The 22624-nt window shown below is 46.1% G+C and overlaps 1 protein-coding gene across 1 annotated transcript in view; it reads right to left on the bottom strand.

Moving 5' to 3' along the window:
- Positions 1-22139, bottom strand: part of LOC140404775 (uncharacterized) — a 76223-nt gene extending 54084 nt beyond the window's left edge. The window contains exons 1-4 of the mRNA XM_072493511.1: positions 22007-22139; positions 20621-20656; positions 12220-12534; positions 8871-8906 (exon numbers count right to left, since the gene is read on the bottom strand). Of these exons, the coding sequence (XP_072349612.1) occupies positions 8871-8906; positions 12220-12534; positions 20621-20656; positions 22007-22037 (418 nt within the window). The 5' untranslated portion in view covers positions 22038-22139. The remainder of the gene's footprint in view (positions 1-8870; positions 8907-12219; positions 12535-20620; positions 20657-22006) is intronic.
- Positions 22140-22624: the final 485 nt, after the last annotated feature.

Below are 22624 nucleotides of genomic sequence, written 5' to 3'. Positions count from 1 at the left end.
ATTCTACGGTCCCAGCTCTCACTCCCGAACTAAACAGCTGACCTGCAAGGTAAGTACGTTAATCAGTACTTACCTCACCCCAGGCAGCGACCTTTTAAACGGTCCCCTCTGCCTCGCAGCTCCCGCGCTTTTTCAAATTCCCGCGCTGATTCTCAGGTCCCAGCTCTCACTCCCGAACTAAACAGCTGACCTGCAAGGTAAGTAAGTTAATCAGTACTTACCTCACCCCAGGCAGCGACCTTTTAAACGGTCCCCTCTGCCTCGCAGCTCCCGCGCTTTTTCAAATTCCCGCGCTGATTCTAAGGTCCCAACTCTCACTCCCGAACTAAACAGCTGACCTGCAAGGTAAGTAAGTTAATCAGTACTTACCTCACCCCAGGCAGCGACCTTTTAAACGGTCCGACCTTTTAAACGGTCCCCTCTGCCTCGCAGCTCCCGCGCTTTTTCAAATTCCCGCGCTCATCCCAAGGTCCCAGCTCTCACTCCCGAACTAAACAGCTGACCTGCAAGGTAAGTAAGTTAATCAGTACTTACCTCACCCCAGGCAGCGACCTTGTAAACGGTCCCCTCTGACTCGCAGCTCCCGCGCTTTTTCAAATTCCCCCGCTGATTCTAAGGTCCCAGCTCTCACTCCCGAACTAAACAGCTGACCTGCAAGGTAAGTAAGTTAATCCTTGATCCTTCCTGCCAAATACTTCTCATGTCCCCTCCTTGCTCGTCTTAGCTCTCTATTTAGATCCTTCCTCGCTACCTTGTAACTATTCATCGCCCCAACTGAAACTTCACACCTCATCTTCACATAGGCCTCCTTCTTCCTCTTAACAAGAGATTCCACTTCCTTAGTAAACCACGATTCCCTCGCTCGACGCCTTCCTCCCTGCCTGACCGGTACATACTTATCAAGAACACGCAGTAGCTGATTCCTTGAACAAGCACCACTTATCCAATGTGCCCAACACTTGCTGCCTACTTCTCCACCTTATTCGCCCCCCAAGTCACGTCTAATGGCATCATAATTGCCCTTCCCCCAGCTATAACTCTTGCCCTGCGGTGTATACTTATCCCTTTCCATCATTAACGTAAACGTCACCGAATTGTGGTCACTGTCCCCAAAGTACTCTCCTACCTCCAAATCCAACACCTGGCCTGGTTCATTACCCAAAACCAAATCCAACGTGGCCTCGCCTCTTGTTGGCCTGTCAACATATTGTTTCAGGAAACCCTCCTGCACACACTGTACAAAAAACGACCCATCTATTGTACTCGAACTATATCTTTTCCAGTCAATTCCAGTCGATGAACGTCTGAGGATCCTGTGATTATATTCATTGGAGTTTAGGAGGTTGAGGGGAGATCTAATAGAAACTTACAAGATAATGAATGGCTTAGATAGGGTGGATGTAGGGAAGTTGTTTCCATTAGCAGGGGAGACTAGGACCAGGGGGCACAGCCTTAGAATAAAAGGGAGCCACTTTAGAACAGAGATGAGGAGAAATGTTTTCAGAAAGAGAGTGGTGGGTCTGTGGAATGAATTGCCACAGAGGGCGGTGGAGGCCGGGACGTTGAGTGTCTTTAAGACAGAAGTTGATAAATTCTTGATTTCTCGAGGAATTAAGGGTATGGAGAGGGAGCGGGTAAATGGATTGGAAATCAGCCATGATTGAATGGTGGAGTGGACTCGATGGGCCGAATGGCCTTACTTCCGCTCCTATGTCTTATGGTCTTATGGTCTTATTCCTAAGGAGCCACTCAGGTCACAGCTTTTCTGTGATGTCACTTCTGCCACCCCCCCCCCCCCCCCCCACAAACACACACCCAATTTGAAAAAGGTATAAAAGTAAAAATGAGTTAACATCACTTACCTTCTGAGGGTCTTAGATGTTCTCAGGTACTCTCCCTGACAGAGACTGCTCCCCCTGCCCCGAACGGCTCCCGAAACTAGGCCGCGATCTTTTTAATTCTCCGCTCAGACTCGCAGCTCCCGCTCTTTTTAAAGGGATTAGGCTAGCTAAGAGAGGGCATGAACAATCTTTGGCGGGGACGATCAAGGAAAACCCAAGGCCTTTACCACACATATATGAGAAATATGAGAATGACTAGAGCGAGGGTAGGTCCGATCAAGGACAGTGGCGGGAGATTGTGTATTGAGTCTGAAGGGATAGGAGAGGCCTTGAATGAGTTCTTTTCTTCTGTATTTACAAATGAGAGGGGCCATATTGTAGGAGAGGACAGTGTGAAACAGACTGGTAAGCTCGAGGAAATACTTGTTCGGAAGGAAAATGACTTGGGCATTTTGAAAAACTTGAGGATAGACAAGTCCCCCGGGCCTGACGGGATATATCCAAGGATTCTATGGGAAGCAAGAGATGAAATAGCAGAGTCGTTGGCAATGATCTTTTTGTCCTCACTGTCAACAGGGGAGGTACCAGGGAATTGGAGAGAAGCGAATGTCGTGCCCCTGTTCAAAAAAGGGTCCAGGGATAACCCTGGGAATTACAGACCAGTTAGTCTTACCTCGGTGGTAGGCAAAGCCATGGAAAGGGTACTGAAGGATAGGATTTCTGAGCACCTGGAAAGACATTGCTTGATTAGGGATAGTCAGCACGGATTTGTGAGGCGTAAGTCTTGCCTTACAAGTATTATTAAATTCTTTGAGGAGATGACCAAGCATGTGGATTAAGTTAAAAGAGTGGGTCTAGTGTACATGGATTTTAGTAAGGTATTTGATAAGGTTCCCCATGCTAGGCTTATGCAGAAAGTAAGGAGGCATGGGATAGTGGAACATCTGGCCAGTTGGAAAGCGAACTAGCTAACCGATAGAAGTCAGAGAGTGGTGGTGGACGGCAGATATTCAGCCTGGATCCCATTTACCAGTGGCACACCGCAGGGATCAGTTCTGGGTCCTGTGCTGTTTGTGATTTTCATTAATGATTTGGATGTGGAGGTTGAAAGATGGGTCAGTAAATTTGCAGGCGATACGAAGATTGGTGGAGTTGTGGATAGTGAGGAAGGCTATTGCCGGCTGAAAATATACATAGATAGGATGCAGAGCTGGGCTGAGAAGTGGCAGATGGAGTTTAACTCTGAAAAGTGTGAGGTTGTCCATTTTGGACGGACAAATATGAATGCGGAATACAAGGTTATCGGTGGGGTTATTGGCAATGTGGAGGAGCAGAGAGATCTTGTGGTCTATGTTCATACATATTTGAAAGTTGCCACTCAAGTGGATCGAGCTGTGAAGAAGGTCTATCGTGTGTTAGCTTTCATTAACAGAGGGATTGAATTTAAGAGCCGAGAGGTGATGATGTAGCTGTACAAAACTTTGGTAAGGCCACTTTGGAGTACTGTGTACAATTCTGATCGCCTCATTTTATGAAGGATGTGGAAGCTTTGGAAAAGGTGCAAAGGAGATTTACCAGGATGTTGCCTGGAATGGAGAGTAGGTCTTACGAGGAAAGGTTGAGGGTGCTAGGCATTTTCTCATTAGAACGGAGAAGGATGAGGGGCGACTTGAGAGAGGTATATAGATGATCAGGGGAATAGATAGAGTAGACAGTCGGAGACTTTTTCCCCGGGTGGAACAAAGCATTACAAGCTGACATAAATTTAAGGTGAATGGTGGAAGTTATAGGGGAAATGTCAGAGGTAGGTTCTTTACACAGAGAGCAGTGGGGGCATGGAATGCACTGCCTGTGGAAGTACTTGAGTCGGAAACATTAGGGACCTTCAAGCAGCTATTGGATAGGTACATGGATTACGGTATAGATTAGTTTGTTCTTAAGGGCAGCACGGTAGCATTGTGGATAGCACAATTGCTTCACAGCTCCAGGGTCCCAGGTTCGATTCCGGCTTGGGTCACTGTCTGTGCGGAGTCTTCACATCCCCCCCCCCCCCCCCCCCGTGTGCGTGGGTTTCTTCCGGATGCCCTGGTTTCCTCCCACAGTCCAAAGATGTGCAGGTTAGGTGGATTGGCCATGATAAATTGCCCTTAGTGTCCAATATTGTCCTTAGTGTTGGTGGGGTTACTGGGTTATGGGGAGAGGGTCGAGGTGTTGACCTTGGGAAGGGTGCTCTTCCCAAGAGCAGGTGCCGACTCGATGGGCCTAATGGCCTCCTTCTGCACTGTAATTTCTATGATAATCTATGATTAATCGGGGACAAAGGTTCGGCACAACATCGTGGGCCGAAGGGCGTGTTCTGTGCTGTATTTTTCTATGTTCTATGTTTTATCTGCTCCAGCACCACCTGAAACGTATTACCCTTATTTCATAGTGTCACTCCGTGTTCTTGCTATCAAAATTCTTCACCTCACACATCCTAAGGAAAGTGTGTCTTCCTCTGTCCCGGTCTACCTGCTCGGCGCAGTGTCTGTTGTAAAACGTCATCTCCCAGATCCTACTTGTAAATAATCTTTTTTGGTACTAGTCTTTACCGCTCCCCTTTTTGCCATCCTTTTACTATTCATAATCCTACAGAAGGTTTATAAATTCCCCTTTATGTTGGCGCCCGATCTTTTATTTTAATCCCTCATCGTTTCTGCAAGAAGATTTTTAACCTCTCCTCACACCTTCTGTCTTCCTCTTGCTTCTCAGCTATATTTTGGACGTGCCGCCAGTCATGAACACACACCATCTTCCTTATTTTAAGTTCGAACTACTTTTTAAAAAAATACAGGGAGCTCTGCATTTATTTTTTTTATCACCGCCTTTAACAGAATGTACTTTAACTGTGAGAGGACCATTTACGTTTTCAAGATAGTCCATTGTTTAGTTACAGTTTCTCCCGCCATCGTTTCTTTCCAGTCTAACTGGACGACCTCGTTTCCTGCCGTTTTAGGCTACAAATTCCACACTTAAATATGTTTCTATGAAATTTTCTATGAACTTGTTCCAGCATCATTCTTACCCGTACAATGTAATGCCAATCACTCCTCAATATTCCCGAATAGACAAATCTTGCTAACCTTCAGAAAGGTGTTGTAACCAGCCATTTGCAAACTGATGCAAAATAGCACAGCAAAGAAAGTAGGCTAGAATGGCCTGATGGGAAACCTGGCTAACTAATTCAGGAATATGGCTAGCAGACTTAATGACATTGGACTGCGAATATGCGATTCACAGAACCTCCAGGTGACCTGTGTAATTTTTCACACATTTCCTTGATTTTACGACCAGACATGAAGTGTCTGTAAGATGCTCGATAATAACTATGTTCAACGGAAAGACAGACCATGGTGAATTAGCCAGATGGAAAGCAGCATCTGTCCCTGATAATATGAGGTATCCTGCAATATACTAATTTGAACACAAACCCTCTGTGTCATACTTCGGAGGAGATAAACGACATCTGAGAGAGACACCATTCTTTGAACATCCGTGACCAGAAGGACAGTGATTGAATAGTGCTGCGATTTAAGCATGATGAGAAATATGCGATCAGTGCCAGCAACATCGTATAAGAAGGTGAGACAAATGTATTTAATCAGCGTAACCTCGAGGAAAACTAGCACAGAAGGAATCCGATCCCTTCTACAGTCGGCCAGCACAAGTGGGTAGTGACGCCCCTTTAGGCCCATTTGATAAGTATTAGCGTTAAAATATCTCCTTGAAAACTTATGTTCGTAGACTGAGAGGGGAATAGAAGCATGTTCGTGCTGGTACAGTGCAACAGAATCGTAATTATGTGTTGTTTTTTTGTATTATCCGACATGCTTTGATTTAAAGATAAAGTTGTGTGTCTATCAACTGACTTGACCAAGAATCCCGGTGAACAGTGTTGATGGTGGACGACCAATGATTCATATTTAAATAACGTGTACATTGATTCCAGCAATTATTTATTTTGTATGAAGCTTCAACATAAAAAGAGAAAAGGTAGAGTAAACCTACCTGGCAAACAATTCTTGTTGCTATTATTGTTGTTGTTGTTATTATTGTTATTATTATAGTTATTATTATTGTTGTTGTTGGTGTTGGTATTATTACTTTATTATTATTGCTGTTATTATCAGTAGCAGTATTAGGTAAAGACTGACAAATCACCAGGGTCGAATAATTTACACCACAGAGTATTAAACGAAGTGGCCCTGGAAATATAGGATGCTTTGATAGTCATCTCCAAAATTTATCTCGACTTCCCTGCAGTTGCTGCAGATTGGAGGATGTCAAACGCAAACTCGCGGTGCCAAAAGTGAGGGAGATAAAAAAGGATAATTACAGGCCAGTTACACAGTCATCAAAAATGGGGAAGGTTCTGTAGTTCATTATAAAATACGAACTAACAGAACATTTGGAAACATTAACGGTGTGAGGAAAAAGCCAGAAAGAGTTTGCAAATAACAAATCATGCTTAACAAATCCCCCAGAGGGCATAAGGAGGTGGCTCTGAAAATAGTGAATGCATTGGTGGTGATCTTCCGGGATTGCAGACACTCTGGAACTGTGCCTGCAGATTGGGAGGGGGGGGGGTCACGTCACTCCGATATTCAAAAATGGAGGTAGAGAGAAGGGAGGGAATCATAGACCAGTAAGCCTAACATCGGGAGTGGGGAAAATGCTTGAATCCATTATCAAGGACTTTATAGCGGAACATTTAGAAAGCAGTGGCAGGATCAGTCACAGTCAGCATGGATTTATCAAGGGGGAGCCTGTCGATGTGGTGTATTTGGACTTCCAGATGGCGTTTGACAAAGTCCCGCATACGAGATTGTTGTGCAAAATTAAAGCACAAGTGATTGGGGGAAACGTATTGAGGTGGATTGAAAACTGGTTACAGAAAGGAAACAAAGCGTAGGTATTAATGGGTCAGTTTCCAATTGGCAGGCAGTAACCAGTGGGGTACCACAGGCATCGGTGCTGGGACCCCAGCTATTCACAATATATATTAATGATTTGGATGAGCGAACAAATGTAACATCTCAGAGCTTGCAGATGATACCAAATTAGATGGGATGGTGAATTGTGCCGAGGATGCAGGGATCCTACAGCAAGATCTGGACAGGTTGGGTGAGTGGGAAAACCAATGGCAGATGCAGTATAATTTGGATAAGTGTGAGGTTACTCATTTTGGAAGCAAAAACAGGAAGGCATATTACTACGTAAGTGGTTGTAAATTGGGAGAGGGGAGTGTGCAGCGGGACCTGGGTGCTCTTGTGCACCATTCGCTGAAGGGAAGCATGCGGGAGCAGCATGCAGTAAGGAAGGCTAATGATATGTTGGCCTTCATTGCAAGAGCATTCGAGTATAAAAGGAGGGCTGCGCTGTTGCAATTGTACAGAGTCTTGGTGAGGCCACACTTGGAGCATTGTGTGTAGTTTTGGTCTCCTTCTTTTAATGAAGGATGTTCTTGCTCTGAAAGCAGTGCAGCGAAGGTTTACCATATTGATTCCAGGGACGGCGGGACTGTCATATGAGGGGAGCTTGACTAGATTGGGACTGTTCTCGATGGAATTCAGAAGAAGGAGGGAGGAATCTCATAGAGACTTATAAAATTCTAACAGGGCTAGACAGGGTAGATGCAGGGAAGATGTTACCAATGATGGGTATGTCCAGAACCAGGGGTCACCGCCTGGGGATTCAGGATAAACCATTTCGGACAGAGATCAGGAGACATTTCTTCACAGAAAGAGTGGTGAGCCTGTGGAATTCATTACCACAGGCAGTAGTTGATACTAAAACTTTGAATATATTCAAGAGGCGAGTGGATATAGCACTTGGGAAGAATGGGATCAAATGCTATGGGGAGAAAGCAGGATTAGGCCATTGAGTTGGATGATTAGCCATGATCGTGATGAATGGTGGAGCAGAATCGAAGGGCCAAAAGGCCTCCTCCTGCTCCTTTCTTCTATGTATCTATGTATATATGTACTGTGGAATTTTGACGATGTGACGAACAGAATAGATAAAGGAGAAAGAGTAGATGTGATACCTTTGGACTGTTCGAAGACTTTTGATAATGACCCTCAGAAGAAGTTAGTGAGCAAATTCAAAACATACGGGGTAGTGGTCGCGTCCTGGCAGGAATTGAGAATTAGTGAGCAGCCAGGAAAGATAGAGTGGGAATAAATACATCCTTTTCTTTGTTGCAGTCAATAACTCATGCAGTACCACATGTATCAGTGATTGGGCCCCAGATGTTCATGATACATAAAAATGACGTGGAAGAGGGTACCAAATTTAACATTTCCAAGTTTGCAGACGGCATGAAGCGAGGCGGAACCGTGAGTTCTGAGCAGGAGGATTCAAAGTGGTTTTAATAAGCTGGCGAGTGGGCATACACATGTCAGATGCAGCGAAACGCAGATGAATGCAGTTATGCACTCCGTCGTGAAAACCAGAAAGGACTATTGATATATTCGGAATCATAGAGGTTCAAAGAGGTTTGGCTTTCCGACTTCGGTCAACGAAGGTGGGGTGGCAGGTGCAACAAAATATTAGCAAGCACACCCGGGACATGACGACTCGGCTACTGCTAACAAATGTTCCCTGCACACACTATACACATCCCTGCTGCTGATTTTGAATTCTAAACTCGAAGCTTATTAGCACAAATCTAATTTAGGTACGTAATCATGCCTGATAACGATTATGTTCAGAGAACGAAAAGCTGATGTGCCTGCATACAAATTGCGAATAAAATTGATCAACTCCCCACGACACACTCCATACCCCCATCCCCCCACCCGCGCCCCACAACTTCCGCCAACACTTTCGCTGTTGTAGAAATCGCGAGATACAGTCGAAATGTGAGGATTCTGCAAGACAGTGAATGACGACCCATAATTCAGTAGATATCCTTGTAGGATTATCTACAAAGTCGGCAGGAAAAGGAAGACAACGTCACCAGTCAGGTAATTGTAATCATGATATTACCTGGGAATCCTGTAGAATGCGCGTCCAAGGAGTCATCTGGAGAGAAAAAACGAGTGGACTTTATTAATTGGATCCGCTTGGCATTTAAAAAGGCTTCACGTTATTCAAGGAGATGTCAGCCAATGGTTGATATCATCTGAGCAAATTCCTGCATACCTGGAAATGCTATTTTAACATCGAACCCTAGCATTTCGTTATCGTGTTGTTCGAAAACCAGCGACCTCAAAATTTATCATGAAGCGTTATATTTTGTTGCATATAATAGGATGAAGTACTTCCCTTGCAATCGCCAATTTGATTTGAATTGGAATCGCCAATTGGATTGGATTTGTTTATTGTCACGTGTACCGAGGTACAGTGAAAAGTATGTGTCTGCGAGCAGCTCAACAGATCATTAAGTACATGAGAAGAAAAGGGAATAAAATAAAATACATAATTTGAATTAACCAGCCACATGAGGCAGATTAGTCAATCTATGTCTCCAAAGAGGGCAGCATGGTGGCAAAATGGCTAGTACGGCTGCCTCACAGTGCCGGGTCCCCGGGTTCATTTCCGACCATGGTTGAATGTGTGGAATTTGAACCTTCTGCTCCTGTCTGCGTGCGTTTCCTCCGGTTTCTTCCCACCCCCCAAAGATGTGAATATTATGCGAATTTGTCATGCTAAATTGTTCCTCGTCTTCAGATGTTAGTTGGGGATCGGGAGGGGTTGGGCCGGTGGAGGGAGCAGACTTGATGGGCCGAATGACCTGCTTCTGCATGGAAGGGTTTCGATGAAACACATCTTTGAGACCTGCTTTACAAAACGAATATACAAGATCTGAGTTGTGCGCCTTACATTAATATTCCTGTTCAAATCATATCATAGATTATCATAGAATTTACAGTGCAGAAGGAGGCCATTCGGCCCATCGAGTCTGCACCGCCTCTTGGAAAGAGCACCCTACCCAAGGTCAACCTCTCCATTCTATCCCCATAACCCAGTAACCTCACCCAACACTAAGGGCAATTTTGGACACTAAGGGCAATTTATCATGGCCAATCCACCTAACCTGCACATCTGTGGGAGGAAACCGGAGCACCCGGAGGAAACCCACGCACACACAGGGAGGATGTGCGGACTCCGCACAGACAGTGACCCAAGCCTGAATCGATCCTGGGACCCTGGAGCTGTGAAGCAATTGTGCAATCCACAATGCTACCGTGCTGCCCGTTAATTTGCATTCCGAACCAGAATTAGAGAATTAAGAATGGGTTCAATTCCTAACTTTGTTCCCAGGGAATACGACCTGTTTCCTGCTCACTGACAAACATTATATTTGGGCATCTTCATGGAATCATAAAATTCCTACAGTGGAGAATGAAACCATTCAGCCCATCAAGTCTGCATCGACCCTCCAAAAGACTACCCTACCTGGGCCCACTCAACTCACCTTATCCGCATAGCACTACCTCACCTCACATTTTTAAAAATGTACTTACGGGGTGAGCGATGCTGATTTTGCCAGCATTTATTCCCCATCCATACTCACCCTTCAGAAGCTGGTGATGAGTTGTATTCTTTAGCCGCTACAGTTAACGAGGTGTACGTGCACCTATTTAGCTGTTAGCGGGGGGGGGGGGGGGATTCTACGATGATGCACCAGCGACAGTGAAGGGACGCTGATATGTTCTCAAATCAGGGCGGCCAATGATTTAGAGGGGAATCTACAGGTGGTCGGCAACCGAGGTTCCTGATGCTCTTCTCCTTTTCGATGTAGTGGTCATGGGATTGGAAGTTGCTGTCTAAGGAACCTTGGTGAGTTACTGCAGTGCTCTTATCGATAGTACACATGGCTGCCACTGTTCGACATAGTAGGGGGTTTGAATATTTGTGGATGGAGGAGCAAGCAATAGCGCATTAAGGGGTAACATTAGTAAGGCCAACTACCCTAATCTGCAAATCATTGCACGCCAAGGGATAATTTTTGCATGCTCAATTTACCTAATTTGCACATCTTTGAACACTAAGGTTAGGTGGTTATTCCTTTTGCGAATCAGGTCTCAAAAATGTGTTTCATTGAAACCCTTCCATGCAGAAGCAGGTCATTCGGCCCATCAAGTCTGCACCCTCCGCCGGCCAAAACCCCTCCCTATCCCCATATGCCCAACTAACATCTGAATACTAGAAACAATTTAGCACGTCCAATCCATCTAATCTGCACATTTGTGCTTTGCATGAGGAAACCGGAGCACCAGAAGGATGTCGAGGCTTTAGCGAGGGTGCAGAAGAGATTTACCAGGATGTTTGATGGCATTAGCTACGAGGAGCGGTTGAATAAACTCGGTTTGTTCTCACTGGAAGGACGGAGGTTGAGGGGCGACCTGATAGAGGTCTACAAAATTATGAGGGGCATAGACAGAGTGGATAGTCAGAGGTTTTTTCCCAGGGTAGAGGGTTCAATTTCTAGGGGGCATATGTTTAAGGTGCGAGGGACAAGGTTTAGAGGAGATGTACGAGGCAAGTTTTTTTACACAGAGGGTAGTGGGTGACTGGAACTCGCTGCCGGAGGAGGTGGTGGAAGCAGGGACGATAGTGACATTTGAGGGGCATCTTGACAAATGCATGAATAGGATGGCTATAGTGGGATACGGACCCAGGAAGTGTAGAAGATTTTAGTTCAGACGGACAGCTTGGTCGGCACCGGTTTGGAGGGCCGAAGGGCCTGTTCCTGTGCTGTACTTTTCTTTATTCGTTGTTCACCTGGAGGTAGCCCACGCAGACACAGGAAAACGTGCAAACTCCACAATAACCTGAGCCAGGAATTGAGCACGGGTCTCGACAGTTGTCCCGTTCGACCCCAATTATGGACAATTTCTAGAGAACACAACAGGCGGGTCCAACAAACGATCAAGGAAATATAGTCCTTCAACGAGTGGTGATTATATTACCCCTTTTATTTTCGTCACTCTTATTACCCCATCTTACACACATAAGTTTGGCCAATTTACGATTAGAAGTTATATGGTGCAGTTAACCCATGTATTTCCTTCAAAGATGCAATACCACAGCAGAGAATTCCGTGGAATATTCAGATTTTAAAGACGTTCAGGAAATGACTACTGCAAAAGAACAGGATGACGTGTTTTTCACAGAATTTCACAGTCGTGCTCCTGTCTATCTCCACTTGCCAAAATTGGTTATGGGAACAATTCGCATGACAGATCCAAATTGTAGTTGAATCGCTTGGGAAGCCAACGACCTTATCTGGTGAGAAAGGAGGCAGAAAACCCAGGAACCAAGTATTTCAATGCGTGCAAGTATGACATTTCATACGCATATTTCAAGAGCAAAATCTAAACTCTCTTACCATATATGGTTAATTGAACTGGATGGCTGACATGGGAAACTTTCCATTGTCCTGATTCTTTATGTCGGTAGAAACAACGATATTGGCCTTGATGCTCTGCGGTGAGGTTGAGGAGGTCGAAAGTAGCCGTCTCCTCGCCATCTGGAACGATCTCCACTGCAATGTGAGTGTCCTTCCCCTCTTTTAGCAAGTAGAACGTACTGCCCACGTGGTAACTGGGGGTTCTGCATTCAATGCGAGCGGAATTTCCTTTGTCCAACTCTCCATCGCTTGGATATATCGATATGGTTGGTGATTGCAACTCTTGGACATCATCTTTCAAATAATGAGAGAAAGAAAGCAAGTTCAAGAAAAACAGCCGTTTGTTAATACATGGACTTGAGCACCGCTGACAAAGTAAGAGGTGGGTTATCACTGCTGTTCACCTGTCACATATATTAGACCATAAGATGATTAGACCATTAGGTCATTCGGCCAATCGAGTCTGCTCCGCCATTCAGTCATAAGAACATAAGAACTAGGAGCAGGAGTCGGCCATCTGGCCCCTCGAGCGCGCTCCGCCCATAAACAAGATCATGGCTGATCTTTTGTGGACTCAGCTGCACTTTCCGGCCCGAAGACCATAACCGTGAATCCCTTTATTCTTCAAAAAACTATCTATAGTTATCTTAAAAACATTTAATGATGCAGTCGCAATTGCTTCACTGGACAAGGAACTCCATAGAGTCACAGCCCTTTGGGTGAAGAAGTTCCTCCTAAACTGAGTCCTGATTCTACTTCCCCTTATTTTGAGGCTATGTCCCCTAGTTCTGCTTTCACCCGCCAGTGGAAACAACCTGCCTGCATCTATGATATCTATTCCCTTCATAATTTTATATGTTTCTATATGATCCCCCCTCATCCTTCTAAATTCCAACGAGCACAGTCTCAATCTACTCAACCTCTCCTCGTAATCCAACCCCTTAAACTCTGGGATTAATCTAGTGAATCTCCTCTGCACACCCTCCAGTGCCAGTACGTCCTTTCTCAAGTAAGGAGGCCAAAACTCCAGGTGTGGCCTCACTAACACCTTATACAATTGCAGCAGAATCTCCCTAGTCTTAAACTCCATACCTCTAGCAATGAAGGACAAAATTCCATTTGCCTTCTTAATCACCTGTTGCACCTGTAAACCAACGTTTTGCGACTCATGCACTAGCACACCAGGTCTCTCTGCACAGCAGCATGTTTTAATGTTTTATCATTTAAATAATGATCCCTTTTGCTGTTATTCCTACCAAAATGGATAATGTAATGAAAAAGGATGATCTGAGATCCCCAACCAGCGGCAGAAACGGTGGCTTACCAGCTGGAACCCCACTATTGTGACCTTGGGTGGGTGGATCAACATGGGGTAGGATATCAAACCCACCCAAATGGACCCTCAGCTCCTCTTTATTGCCCACCGTATGCAGCAACAGCTTTACAACTGCCGCCCCCTCTGAGGGGCCATTGGTCTACTGGGAAAAGAGGACGGGGCAGATATAAAGGGAACAATGCATGTTTTAATTGCGGCCGTGCAGATCACTGGCATCAGGAATGCCCCTTTAAAAGACGGGCAGCAGAAGGAGACTACCCGACCAAAAGTAGGGGGTACCCACCAAGGAGAGGACAGACGAGGTACACTGACTTCTCCCAGGCAAACCCTTTCCCATCACAGGATTGACTAACTGATTTAGTCATAAGGAGTCTTCAATCGGACAGGGAACCTATTATTTCTCTTCAGATACGACATCAACATTACCCATTTGTAATCGACACTGGAGCAGCCATGTCTTCGGTGCAATCAGAACTTCGACTACAACTATCCGACCACACGCAGCATTTGTCGGGGTTCCAAGGACGGGTGTGTGAGTATCCTATTTCTGAACCCGTGACAGTCACTTAGGAGAATAAGTCTTCGGATCATCAGGTTCTAGTGACTACTAGATTGGACTGTAACTTGTTGGCCCGAGATTTACTGTGTATCTTCCAGCTACAGATAGAGTGCGGAGACGAAGGGGTAACGGTTCAATTATGGAGGATGAGACAACAGTGCTATATTTCTCTCACTCCCCAGTGGTGGACGTTAGACATTGAACATTCACTGCATCACGTTACCCTGGCCTATGACAGAACCGGACAAAACAGGGAGTTGGAGGACAAATACCAACCGTTAATTGGGACCGAATGGCCAGTCAAGGCTACAGCCACAGTCACGGGAAAAGAAGTTACAGCCGATTTTGTTACAATACCACCACATTTATGGCCACATTCAGCTTCGGTAAGCCCTCATATTACACGTCAGGCCCACGACCAGTACCATGCCAAGGATCTGGGGCCTATGGTAAGGAGGGCAGTGGATCATTCAGATCCAACAGAGTACGCACTTGAAGTCACGGCAGACGGCATTTCCATAAAATGTTTTGAGGTCCCTGAAACGATTAACACTCGACTTCAGCATCACCGGGGACGTGATGTTTTGGAATATGTCAATCCACAGGTATGGGCGGAATACCCATCGGAAGTGGGAAAGACAAATGTTACACCTATTAATGTAACGATTAAGGACCATATAAAGCTGCCTTCCATTCGGCAATACCCCCTGAAACCCCAAGCTGCTCCGTCTATAGACAAATTAATCCGAGAGCTGCTGCAAAGGGTATTTTGGTCCCTTGCCAATCAGAATGTAACACCCCCATACTTGCTGTCCCTAAACCAGCCAAATCAGACCAGTACCGATTAGTACAGGATTTACGTTCAATCAATGCCATCGCACAGCCGTTACATGCTCTCGTCCCTAATACTGCCCAAATACTGGCTCAAATTCCAGCTCAAGCCCGGGTCTTCGCCATAATTGACCTTCAGCACGCTTTCTTTGCCCTCCCACTCGCATCTGAAAGCCAATATTTGTTTGCCTTCACTTACAATGGACAGCAGTATACCTGGACCCGAATGCCACAGGGGTTCGTCAACTCACCTACGCTCTTCTCCAGATGTCTGCAGACCCAACTCCAGGCTTTGCCATTGGAGCATGGTGTCACTCTAGTGCAGTATGTAGATGACATATTAAACCACCTATCCTCGTTGGGTTATGTTGTTTCACAATCAAAGGTCCTGGTGGCTCAGACAAAGGTCAAGTTCTTCGGAGTTTTACTTACAGCCCCAGAAAGAAGTCTCGAACCCAGTATGATTGAACCAATATGCCAATTCCCCGCCCCTACCATAGCCAAGGATGTCCGTCATTGGCTGGGTATGGTGAATTATGTGGCTGGGTATGGTGAATTATTGTCGGCAGTGGATACCAAACATCGCTGTCTATGCAAAGTTGCTGACGCCTTACACGAGTGAGGGGGAAATTTTACTCTCACCACCGAGGCACTCGAAGCCTTCTGTTGCCTGAAGCAGGCCTTGTTACAAGCACCGGCCCTCGGTAGGCCCTTGTACGACCGACCGTTCCACATATACTGTACTGTTCTGGAAGGATGTTCAACAGCGGTACTCACCCAGCAACATGGGGACAAGCACCGAGTAGCATATTACTCTTCCAAACTTGATCCAGTGGCGTTGGGCAACCCTCTTTGCAGCCAGATCTTGGCAGCGATATACAATAGTTTGCCAGCTGCTGCCAATATAACATCATCATAGATTATCATAGAATTTACAGTGCAGAAGGAGGCCATTCGGCCCATCGAGTCTGCACCGGCTCTTTGAAAGAGCACCCTACCTAAGTCTACACCTCCACCCTATCCCCATAACCCAGTAACGCCACCCAACACTAAGGGCAATTTTGGACACTAAGGGCAATTTAGCATGGCCAATCCACCTAACCTGCACATCTTTGGACTGTGGGAGGAAACCGGAGCCCCCGGAGGAAACCCACGCACACACGGGGAGAACGTGCAGACTCCACACAGACAGTGACCCAAGCCAGGAATCGAACCTGGGACCCTGGAGCTGTGAAGCAATTGTGCTAACCACCATGCTACCGTGCTGCCCCCAAACAGGATATTACGGTATATAGCTCCCAGTCGGCAATCGTACTATTGGGGCAACTGCAGACTCAGCATCTTACCGCAGCTCGTCAGAATAGGTATGAGATATACCTTTTGAACAATCCACCTCTGACATTTAAATACTGTACCACTATCAATCCAGCCTGTTTTCTTAGCGGTCCCCCTGTCCATGAAGACGCACCTGGCCACGACTGTTTAGCCTTGATTCAGGAAACTACCACAATAAGGGACGATCTGTGTGATATTCCGTTAGAACAACCTGACATGATTATATATGTTGATGGCAGTGCATTAATACGCCCATTGGCCGGAGACTGTCGCAATCGTAGATCAGGATGGTCTGATCCTGGAAGCGACCGCTTTTCAGACCCCTTATTCAGCCCAACAAGCCGAACTTTTTGCCCTTACCCGTGCATGTCTACTTGGGGTAGATCGACGGGTAAATATTTACACTGACACCCGATACACTTTCGGGGTAGTTCATGACTTCGGACAGCTCTGGAAGAATAGGGGATTCATTCCCTCGGCCGGCACGGAAATATCCCACCGGGGTTTAGTGAATGGCCTACTACAGGCCCTCCTTCTGCCCGCGCAGATTTCCGTCATTAAATGCGCTGCCCATACAAACGGTAAGACCCCAGTTGACGTTGGTAATGAACAAGCAGATTGTGCAGCGCGGACAGCCGCACAAATTCAGCAGGTGATGGTGCCTAAAATGTTAAGCCAGACTAAACGATCTGCTATAAATATGTCTGCTTCTGATAAGCCAATGCCAACCATCCAAGACGTCATTAGGTTGCAGGAGGACGCTCCTGAGAGTGATAAACAAATGTGGAAACGGTTTGGTTGTACGTATGATTCTGTTTCCTCTTTATGGACCACGCCAGCACATCAGACTTGTATGTCTGATGTACTGGCTTTATGGGTCGTCGAATGTGTACACTTTGCAACGCATTGTGCGGTTCGGGGGACTAGTGATTTGTTGCTGGACACTTGGTGGCACCCTAAAATGCAGGGGTTGGCCCAGAGTATCAGTAATCGGTGTTTAATCTGTCAGCAATATAACACCGGCAAAGGTATCCCTTGTGGTATGGGGCAAACCCCGTTGCCCAATGGTCCCTTTGAGACACTCCAAATGGATTACATAGAGTTAGAAAGGTGTCAATGTTATAAATATGTTTTGCTCATTATGGATGTGTTCAGCAGATGGGTCGAGGCGTATCCGACTATCGATAATCAAGCTGCTACTGCGGTTAAAGTTCTGATGCGGGAAATCATTCCCCGGTACGGTATACCAGCTCAGTTAAATTCTGATAACGGGCCTCATTTTATTGGACAGATTAACAAGGAGTTCTGCTCCCAGTTGGGCATACGCCAGTAGTTACTCTGTGCGTACAGACCGCAGGCGGCCGGGTTGGTTGAGAGACACAATCAGACCCTCAAAATTAAATTGGCTAAATTAAGAGCAGACACGGGACTGACATGGCTTAAGTTGCTCCTCGTTGCCCTCTTCCAGCTGCGGGTTACACCTGCGGGACCGGCCCGGCCGAGATCCTTTATGATAGGTCCCCTTAGAACTCCCTGGAGCCTGCATGTTCCCAGACTGGTTCAGTTTCACCATATGACTGAAGAAATTACCACCTATGTTCTAGCCCTCACTGAGGTCCTCAAGGAGCTTCATGGCCAGGTCCGTGCGGCCCACCTGCCACCGCCCCCATTACCTAGCTCACTTTCAGTGCAGCCCGGTAATTATGTCATGATCAAAAATTGGACTCGGAAAGGGTCGGAGCCCCGACGGGAGGGGCCCCTCCAAGTTCTCCGTACCACCCCCACGGCAGGTAAAGTGGAGGGGCGGAGTGCTTGGGTCCATCTCCAGCACTGCAAATTGGGTCCACCTCTTCCAGTGTAAAAAGGTCGGTAACTAACCTGCCGCCCTTCTCCAGCTCTATTTTACAGGTATGAAGCATGATGGGGTGGCTACGCACCACCTGTGTGATTTCGGCCTCACCTCGCCTGGAGTGACATCGGCGACGGACATGGAAAAGGGAAATATTATCTACATTTGTGACCGCAACCATACTACAAGGACATTTCGTTTATGCAGAGGTGATGTCCTTCGATGCCCCCATATACGAGGGCATGGCATTGACTCATGAACGGTCATCAGGTTAACGGACAATGCAGGACTCATGAAGCAATTGCACCCGTCCCGGCGATGGGAAGGGAACATTGCATGGACATGGATTTTGGAGTACATGTAAATTTGATTTTGGATGTGTTAAGATTGGTGCCATAATCCTAGAAGAGGAATTAGAAATGCAGCGACGAATCTTTTTTGATGAGGGGCCGTAGCTACGGACTGAATAGCTAGGTTATCATGAAATGATAAAAGGAGGGAATGACGAATGTGATATAAAATAGTTACTTTAAATATATTAGTTACACTAATGTAGATGTACTCCGTTCTAATTCATGTTAGTTCACAGACAAAGAATTTCAGAGAGCATGGCAAGGAAGGGGGGGGGGGGGAGAGGGGTGTCTAGCGTATGAGGAGAAAAGGATGCTGGGTAACAAGAGGCCAGGGGAAGAAATGAGAAGTGAGCAAATTAGGATGTATGGCCAGGTGAGGAGGGGGAGAGGATGACTTATGGGAATCGGTTTGTGAAACATGATGCCATTTGAATGTATTTGTAGAGATTTCTTTGTTCTCCAACAGCTCTCGATTCTGGAGACCTAGGAGACTGCTTATATTCTGGGCTTTTGTGAAACGAGTCAGACTTGCAAGTCGAAGAAAAATAACTAATGCTATGCCCACAAATCCATCTCGAGTTTTAGTTAGGCCAGACTGACGGGTAAAGAATTAAATGTTTTGTCAGCATCCAGCAACTACTTCATAGGTAGAATCTCTTCAGTGCAGTAGGAAGGAATTCTGCCATCTCGCCTGCACTGACCCTCTGAAAGAACACCGAAGAGAGGCCCACTTCCCCGCCCTCACCCCGTATTCCCTCCGTGCTTTTCTACATAAAGATTACTCAAACAATGAATTAGTTTCCTGAGGTTTTTTTGTTGGGGGTGGGTGCTCTTTCTGCCGCCAAAGGCAGGACGTTTCAACTTGTTGCTTTGCTTCTGAGTGATGCTGCACGGGCAGTTGGGCAAGCTCCTCTGTTATTTCTCTCTATATCTTGTATCAGTTGATCTAATCATAACGCACAGTCTCGCATAACGCATAACTGCTTCAGCTTAAGGCAGACCAAGTGCTTAACTGTTGCTTTAAAACATAAGTCGGTACGATTATCCATCATTCTTGATCCTTATTGTTCTACCGCGCCATTCTTCGTTCCCAGCATATTCTTCCCAGAAATGTTGATATAATGAATGCTGAATGACGTTCACGGAAATGTGACCCAATTCCTTGTGACATGCAGGATTGGAATAGCAGAACTGAAGCGCGGTATATTGGTATCACAATAACAAACCGCAGAAACTTACAAAAAACTGTATTTGGAAATCCATGCTTCTGAAATATACATAGAGAAGAGAAACAGGATTCCACAGATTCACCACTCTGTGAGTGAAGACATTTCTCCTCACCTCAGTCCTAAATGGTTTACCCACTATCCTCAAACTATGAACCACTATTCTGGACTTCCCCACCATTGGGAACATTATTTATAGTTCCACCCTATCTATTCATGTTAGAATTTTGTCGGGTCGTATGAGATCGCCTCTCATTCATTTAAAAAAAATTAAGTTAGTTTATCCAATTCACTTTTTTCAATTGAGGGACAGTTTATTATGGACAATCCACCTAACCTGCACATCTTTGGGCTGTAGAGGCGAAACCCACACAAACACGGGAAATGTGAAAACTCCACACGGACAGTGGCCGAGAGGCGGGATCAAACCTGAGACCTTGGCGTCGTGACGCAGCTATGCTAAGCACTGCGCCACCGTGCTGCCCTGCCTCTCGCTCTTCTATACTCATAATGAATCGAATTCTAACAGCATGACTCTCCTCATATGACAGTCCCGCCATCCCAGGAATCATCCTGGCCAACCTTCGCTGCAGTTCCTCCATAGAAAGAACAACCTTACTCAGAAAAGGAAATCAAAAGTGCACACAATCGTGCGGGTGTGGCCTCACCAATGCCTTATGCAATTGCAATTGAACAACCCTATTCCTCCAGATAAATCCTCTCGCTGTGAAGCCAGCATACAATATGCCTTCATTGCTGCCTGCCGTACCTTACTTTCAGCGACTGATGCACGTGGACAGCAAGGTCTCGCTGTGTATCCAACCCTCTCAATTTACACCCATTTTCTTCAAAATAGAAACAAGATTGGACTTTGGAAAGAAGGCAACTGACCTCTGTTCGCGATTTTCTGTGCATCTGAAAAGCAGCCTGCAAAAAAAATGAGAGATTTACTTCCAACTATTCCCTGATCATCAGCATCTGTTGCACTAAAATTGCTCCACGACAATGTTGAAACACTGTAGCTTTAAGTAGTGCAGATTTTTATCTTGGCAAGGCCGATCGCCACTTTCTAAAGTCGATGCGGAGCCACAATTCAGATACAGGAATGCTGCCAAAGCATCACGGCTTACAACACGAAAAATGGTCAACTGATCGTCTCTTTCCATTGCCAGATGTGGCATTCACTTTCTGCTTCCAAATGTCGTTCAAGACCTGCAGCAGCGTTGGCTATGTATAATTGTATAGCGAGGACGCTATGTGGTGCATTGGAAGTGCTGAGGACCCGGGTTTGAATCCCGGTTCTCCACTGTCTGTGTGGAGTTTGCACATTCTCCCCAGGTCTGCGTGGGTTTCACCCCCACAATCCAAAGATGTGCAGGTTTGGTGGATTGGCCACGCTAAATTGTCCCGTAATTGGAGAAAAAATAATTGGGTGCTCCGAATTCTTTTTTTAAAGATACAAAAATAATAATAATAATTGCATAGCGGCATGGTAGAACAGTGGTTAGCACGGCTGCCTCACAGCCGCAGGCCGTGTTTAATACAATCCTTGATGACTCGCTCTGTGGAGTTTTTACTTTCTCCACGTGTCTGCGTGAGTTTCCTCCGGGTGTTCCAGTTTTCTCCCACTCTCCCTAAATGTGCAGGCTATGTGGATTGGCCACGATACATTTCCCCCTAAGGTGTTGCCAGTTTTTGTACTCAACCTTCCCTGGTCACCAAGCTTTGGATGGGACATTCAACCCAGAGTTTAAATTTCCCCTTAGTGCCCAATAGGTTGGGGGTCGGCAGGGGTGTGTGGATAGAGTTAGGCCATGGGAAGGGTGCTCTTTAATAGTATTTACAGTGCATAAGAAGGCCATTCTGCCCACCGAGTCTGCAGCGGCTCTTGGAAAGAGCACCCTACTTAAGCCCACATCTCCATCCTAACCCCGTAACCCAGCAACCCCATCTAACCTACGGGCAAAATAGCATGGCCAATCCACCTAACCTGCACATCCTTGTGCTGTGGGAGGAAAGCGGAGCACTCGGAGGAGACCCATGCAGACACGGGGAGAACATGCAGACTCCAGACTCCGCACAGACAGTGATCCATGCGGGAATAGAACCTGCGACCCTGGTGCTGTGAAGCCATAGTGCTAACCACTATGCTACCGTGTTGCCCCAAAGAGTCAATGGAGATTGGATGCCAGAATGGCCTCCTTCTGCACTGTATGGATTCTATGATTATAACAGTGGAATGCGGTGGGGGGGGGGGGGGGGTGGGGTGGTACTTACCCAGCGTCAGGAAGAGCAGGTTGAAGAACATGATGAGATAATGTCAGTCACATTCGAGAGGCAGAGAATGCCGAGTAACTCGTACTGAAGCTAAATTGCTGCAGCTTTTGCCTCGACTAAAACCATGTTTTTTCCAAAGCAGACTTCCCGTAAAGGAAGCTGAACGTCGTTTCACAAGATATGGTGTTTGAGTCATGGCGCCTCTCATGTACAAAATATGAAACGTCCTTGTTCGTTGTCCAATCGGAGGCGTTTAAATGTCAATCAGGAAATCAGACCCATGTGAATCATAGAGGAGCCGGGCGAGAAATAGAGCTCAAAAACAGAAAACCGTTCGTGTAATTACTCTATCGGTAGTAAGCACAACGCACTTGTCACGCTCCTGCCAATAACCTGGGAAAGCATTCCTTAACCTTGACTTAACGTTTGTCCCCGTGAATTTAAAAACAACAGCCTCTATTATTACTGAATCGCTCTCCCCATGCTAGGCGTTTAGGCCATATTCAGTTACAAATGCAGAATTCAGGGAGGCTGAACGACATGTGGAAATGTGCAATTTGAGAAAAATTATGTCACCTTATTTAATTTGCCTTACAAAACCACGTGCAATGTGTTTCC

Source organism: Scyliorhinus torazame, chromosome 31, assembly GCF_047496885.1.
Source record: "Scyliorhinus torazame isolate Kashiwa2021f chromosome 31, sScyTor2.1, whole genome shotgun sequence".
NCBI lineage: Eukaryota > Metazoa > Chordata > Chondrichthyes > Carcharhiniformes > Scyliorhinidae > Scyliorhinus > Scyliorhinus torazame.
Note: the sequence above shows the minus strand (reverse complement) of the source record. Positions and strands in the feature narration are given on the sequence as shown.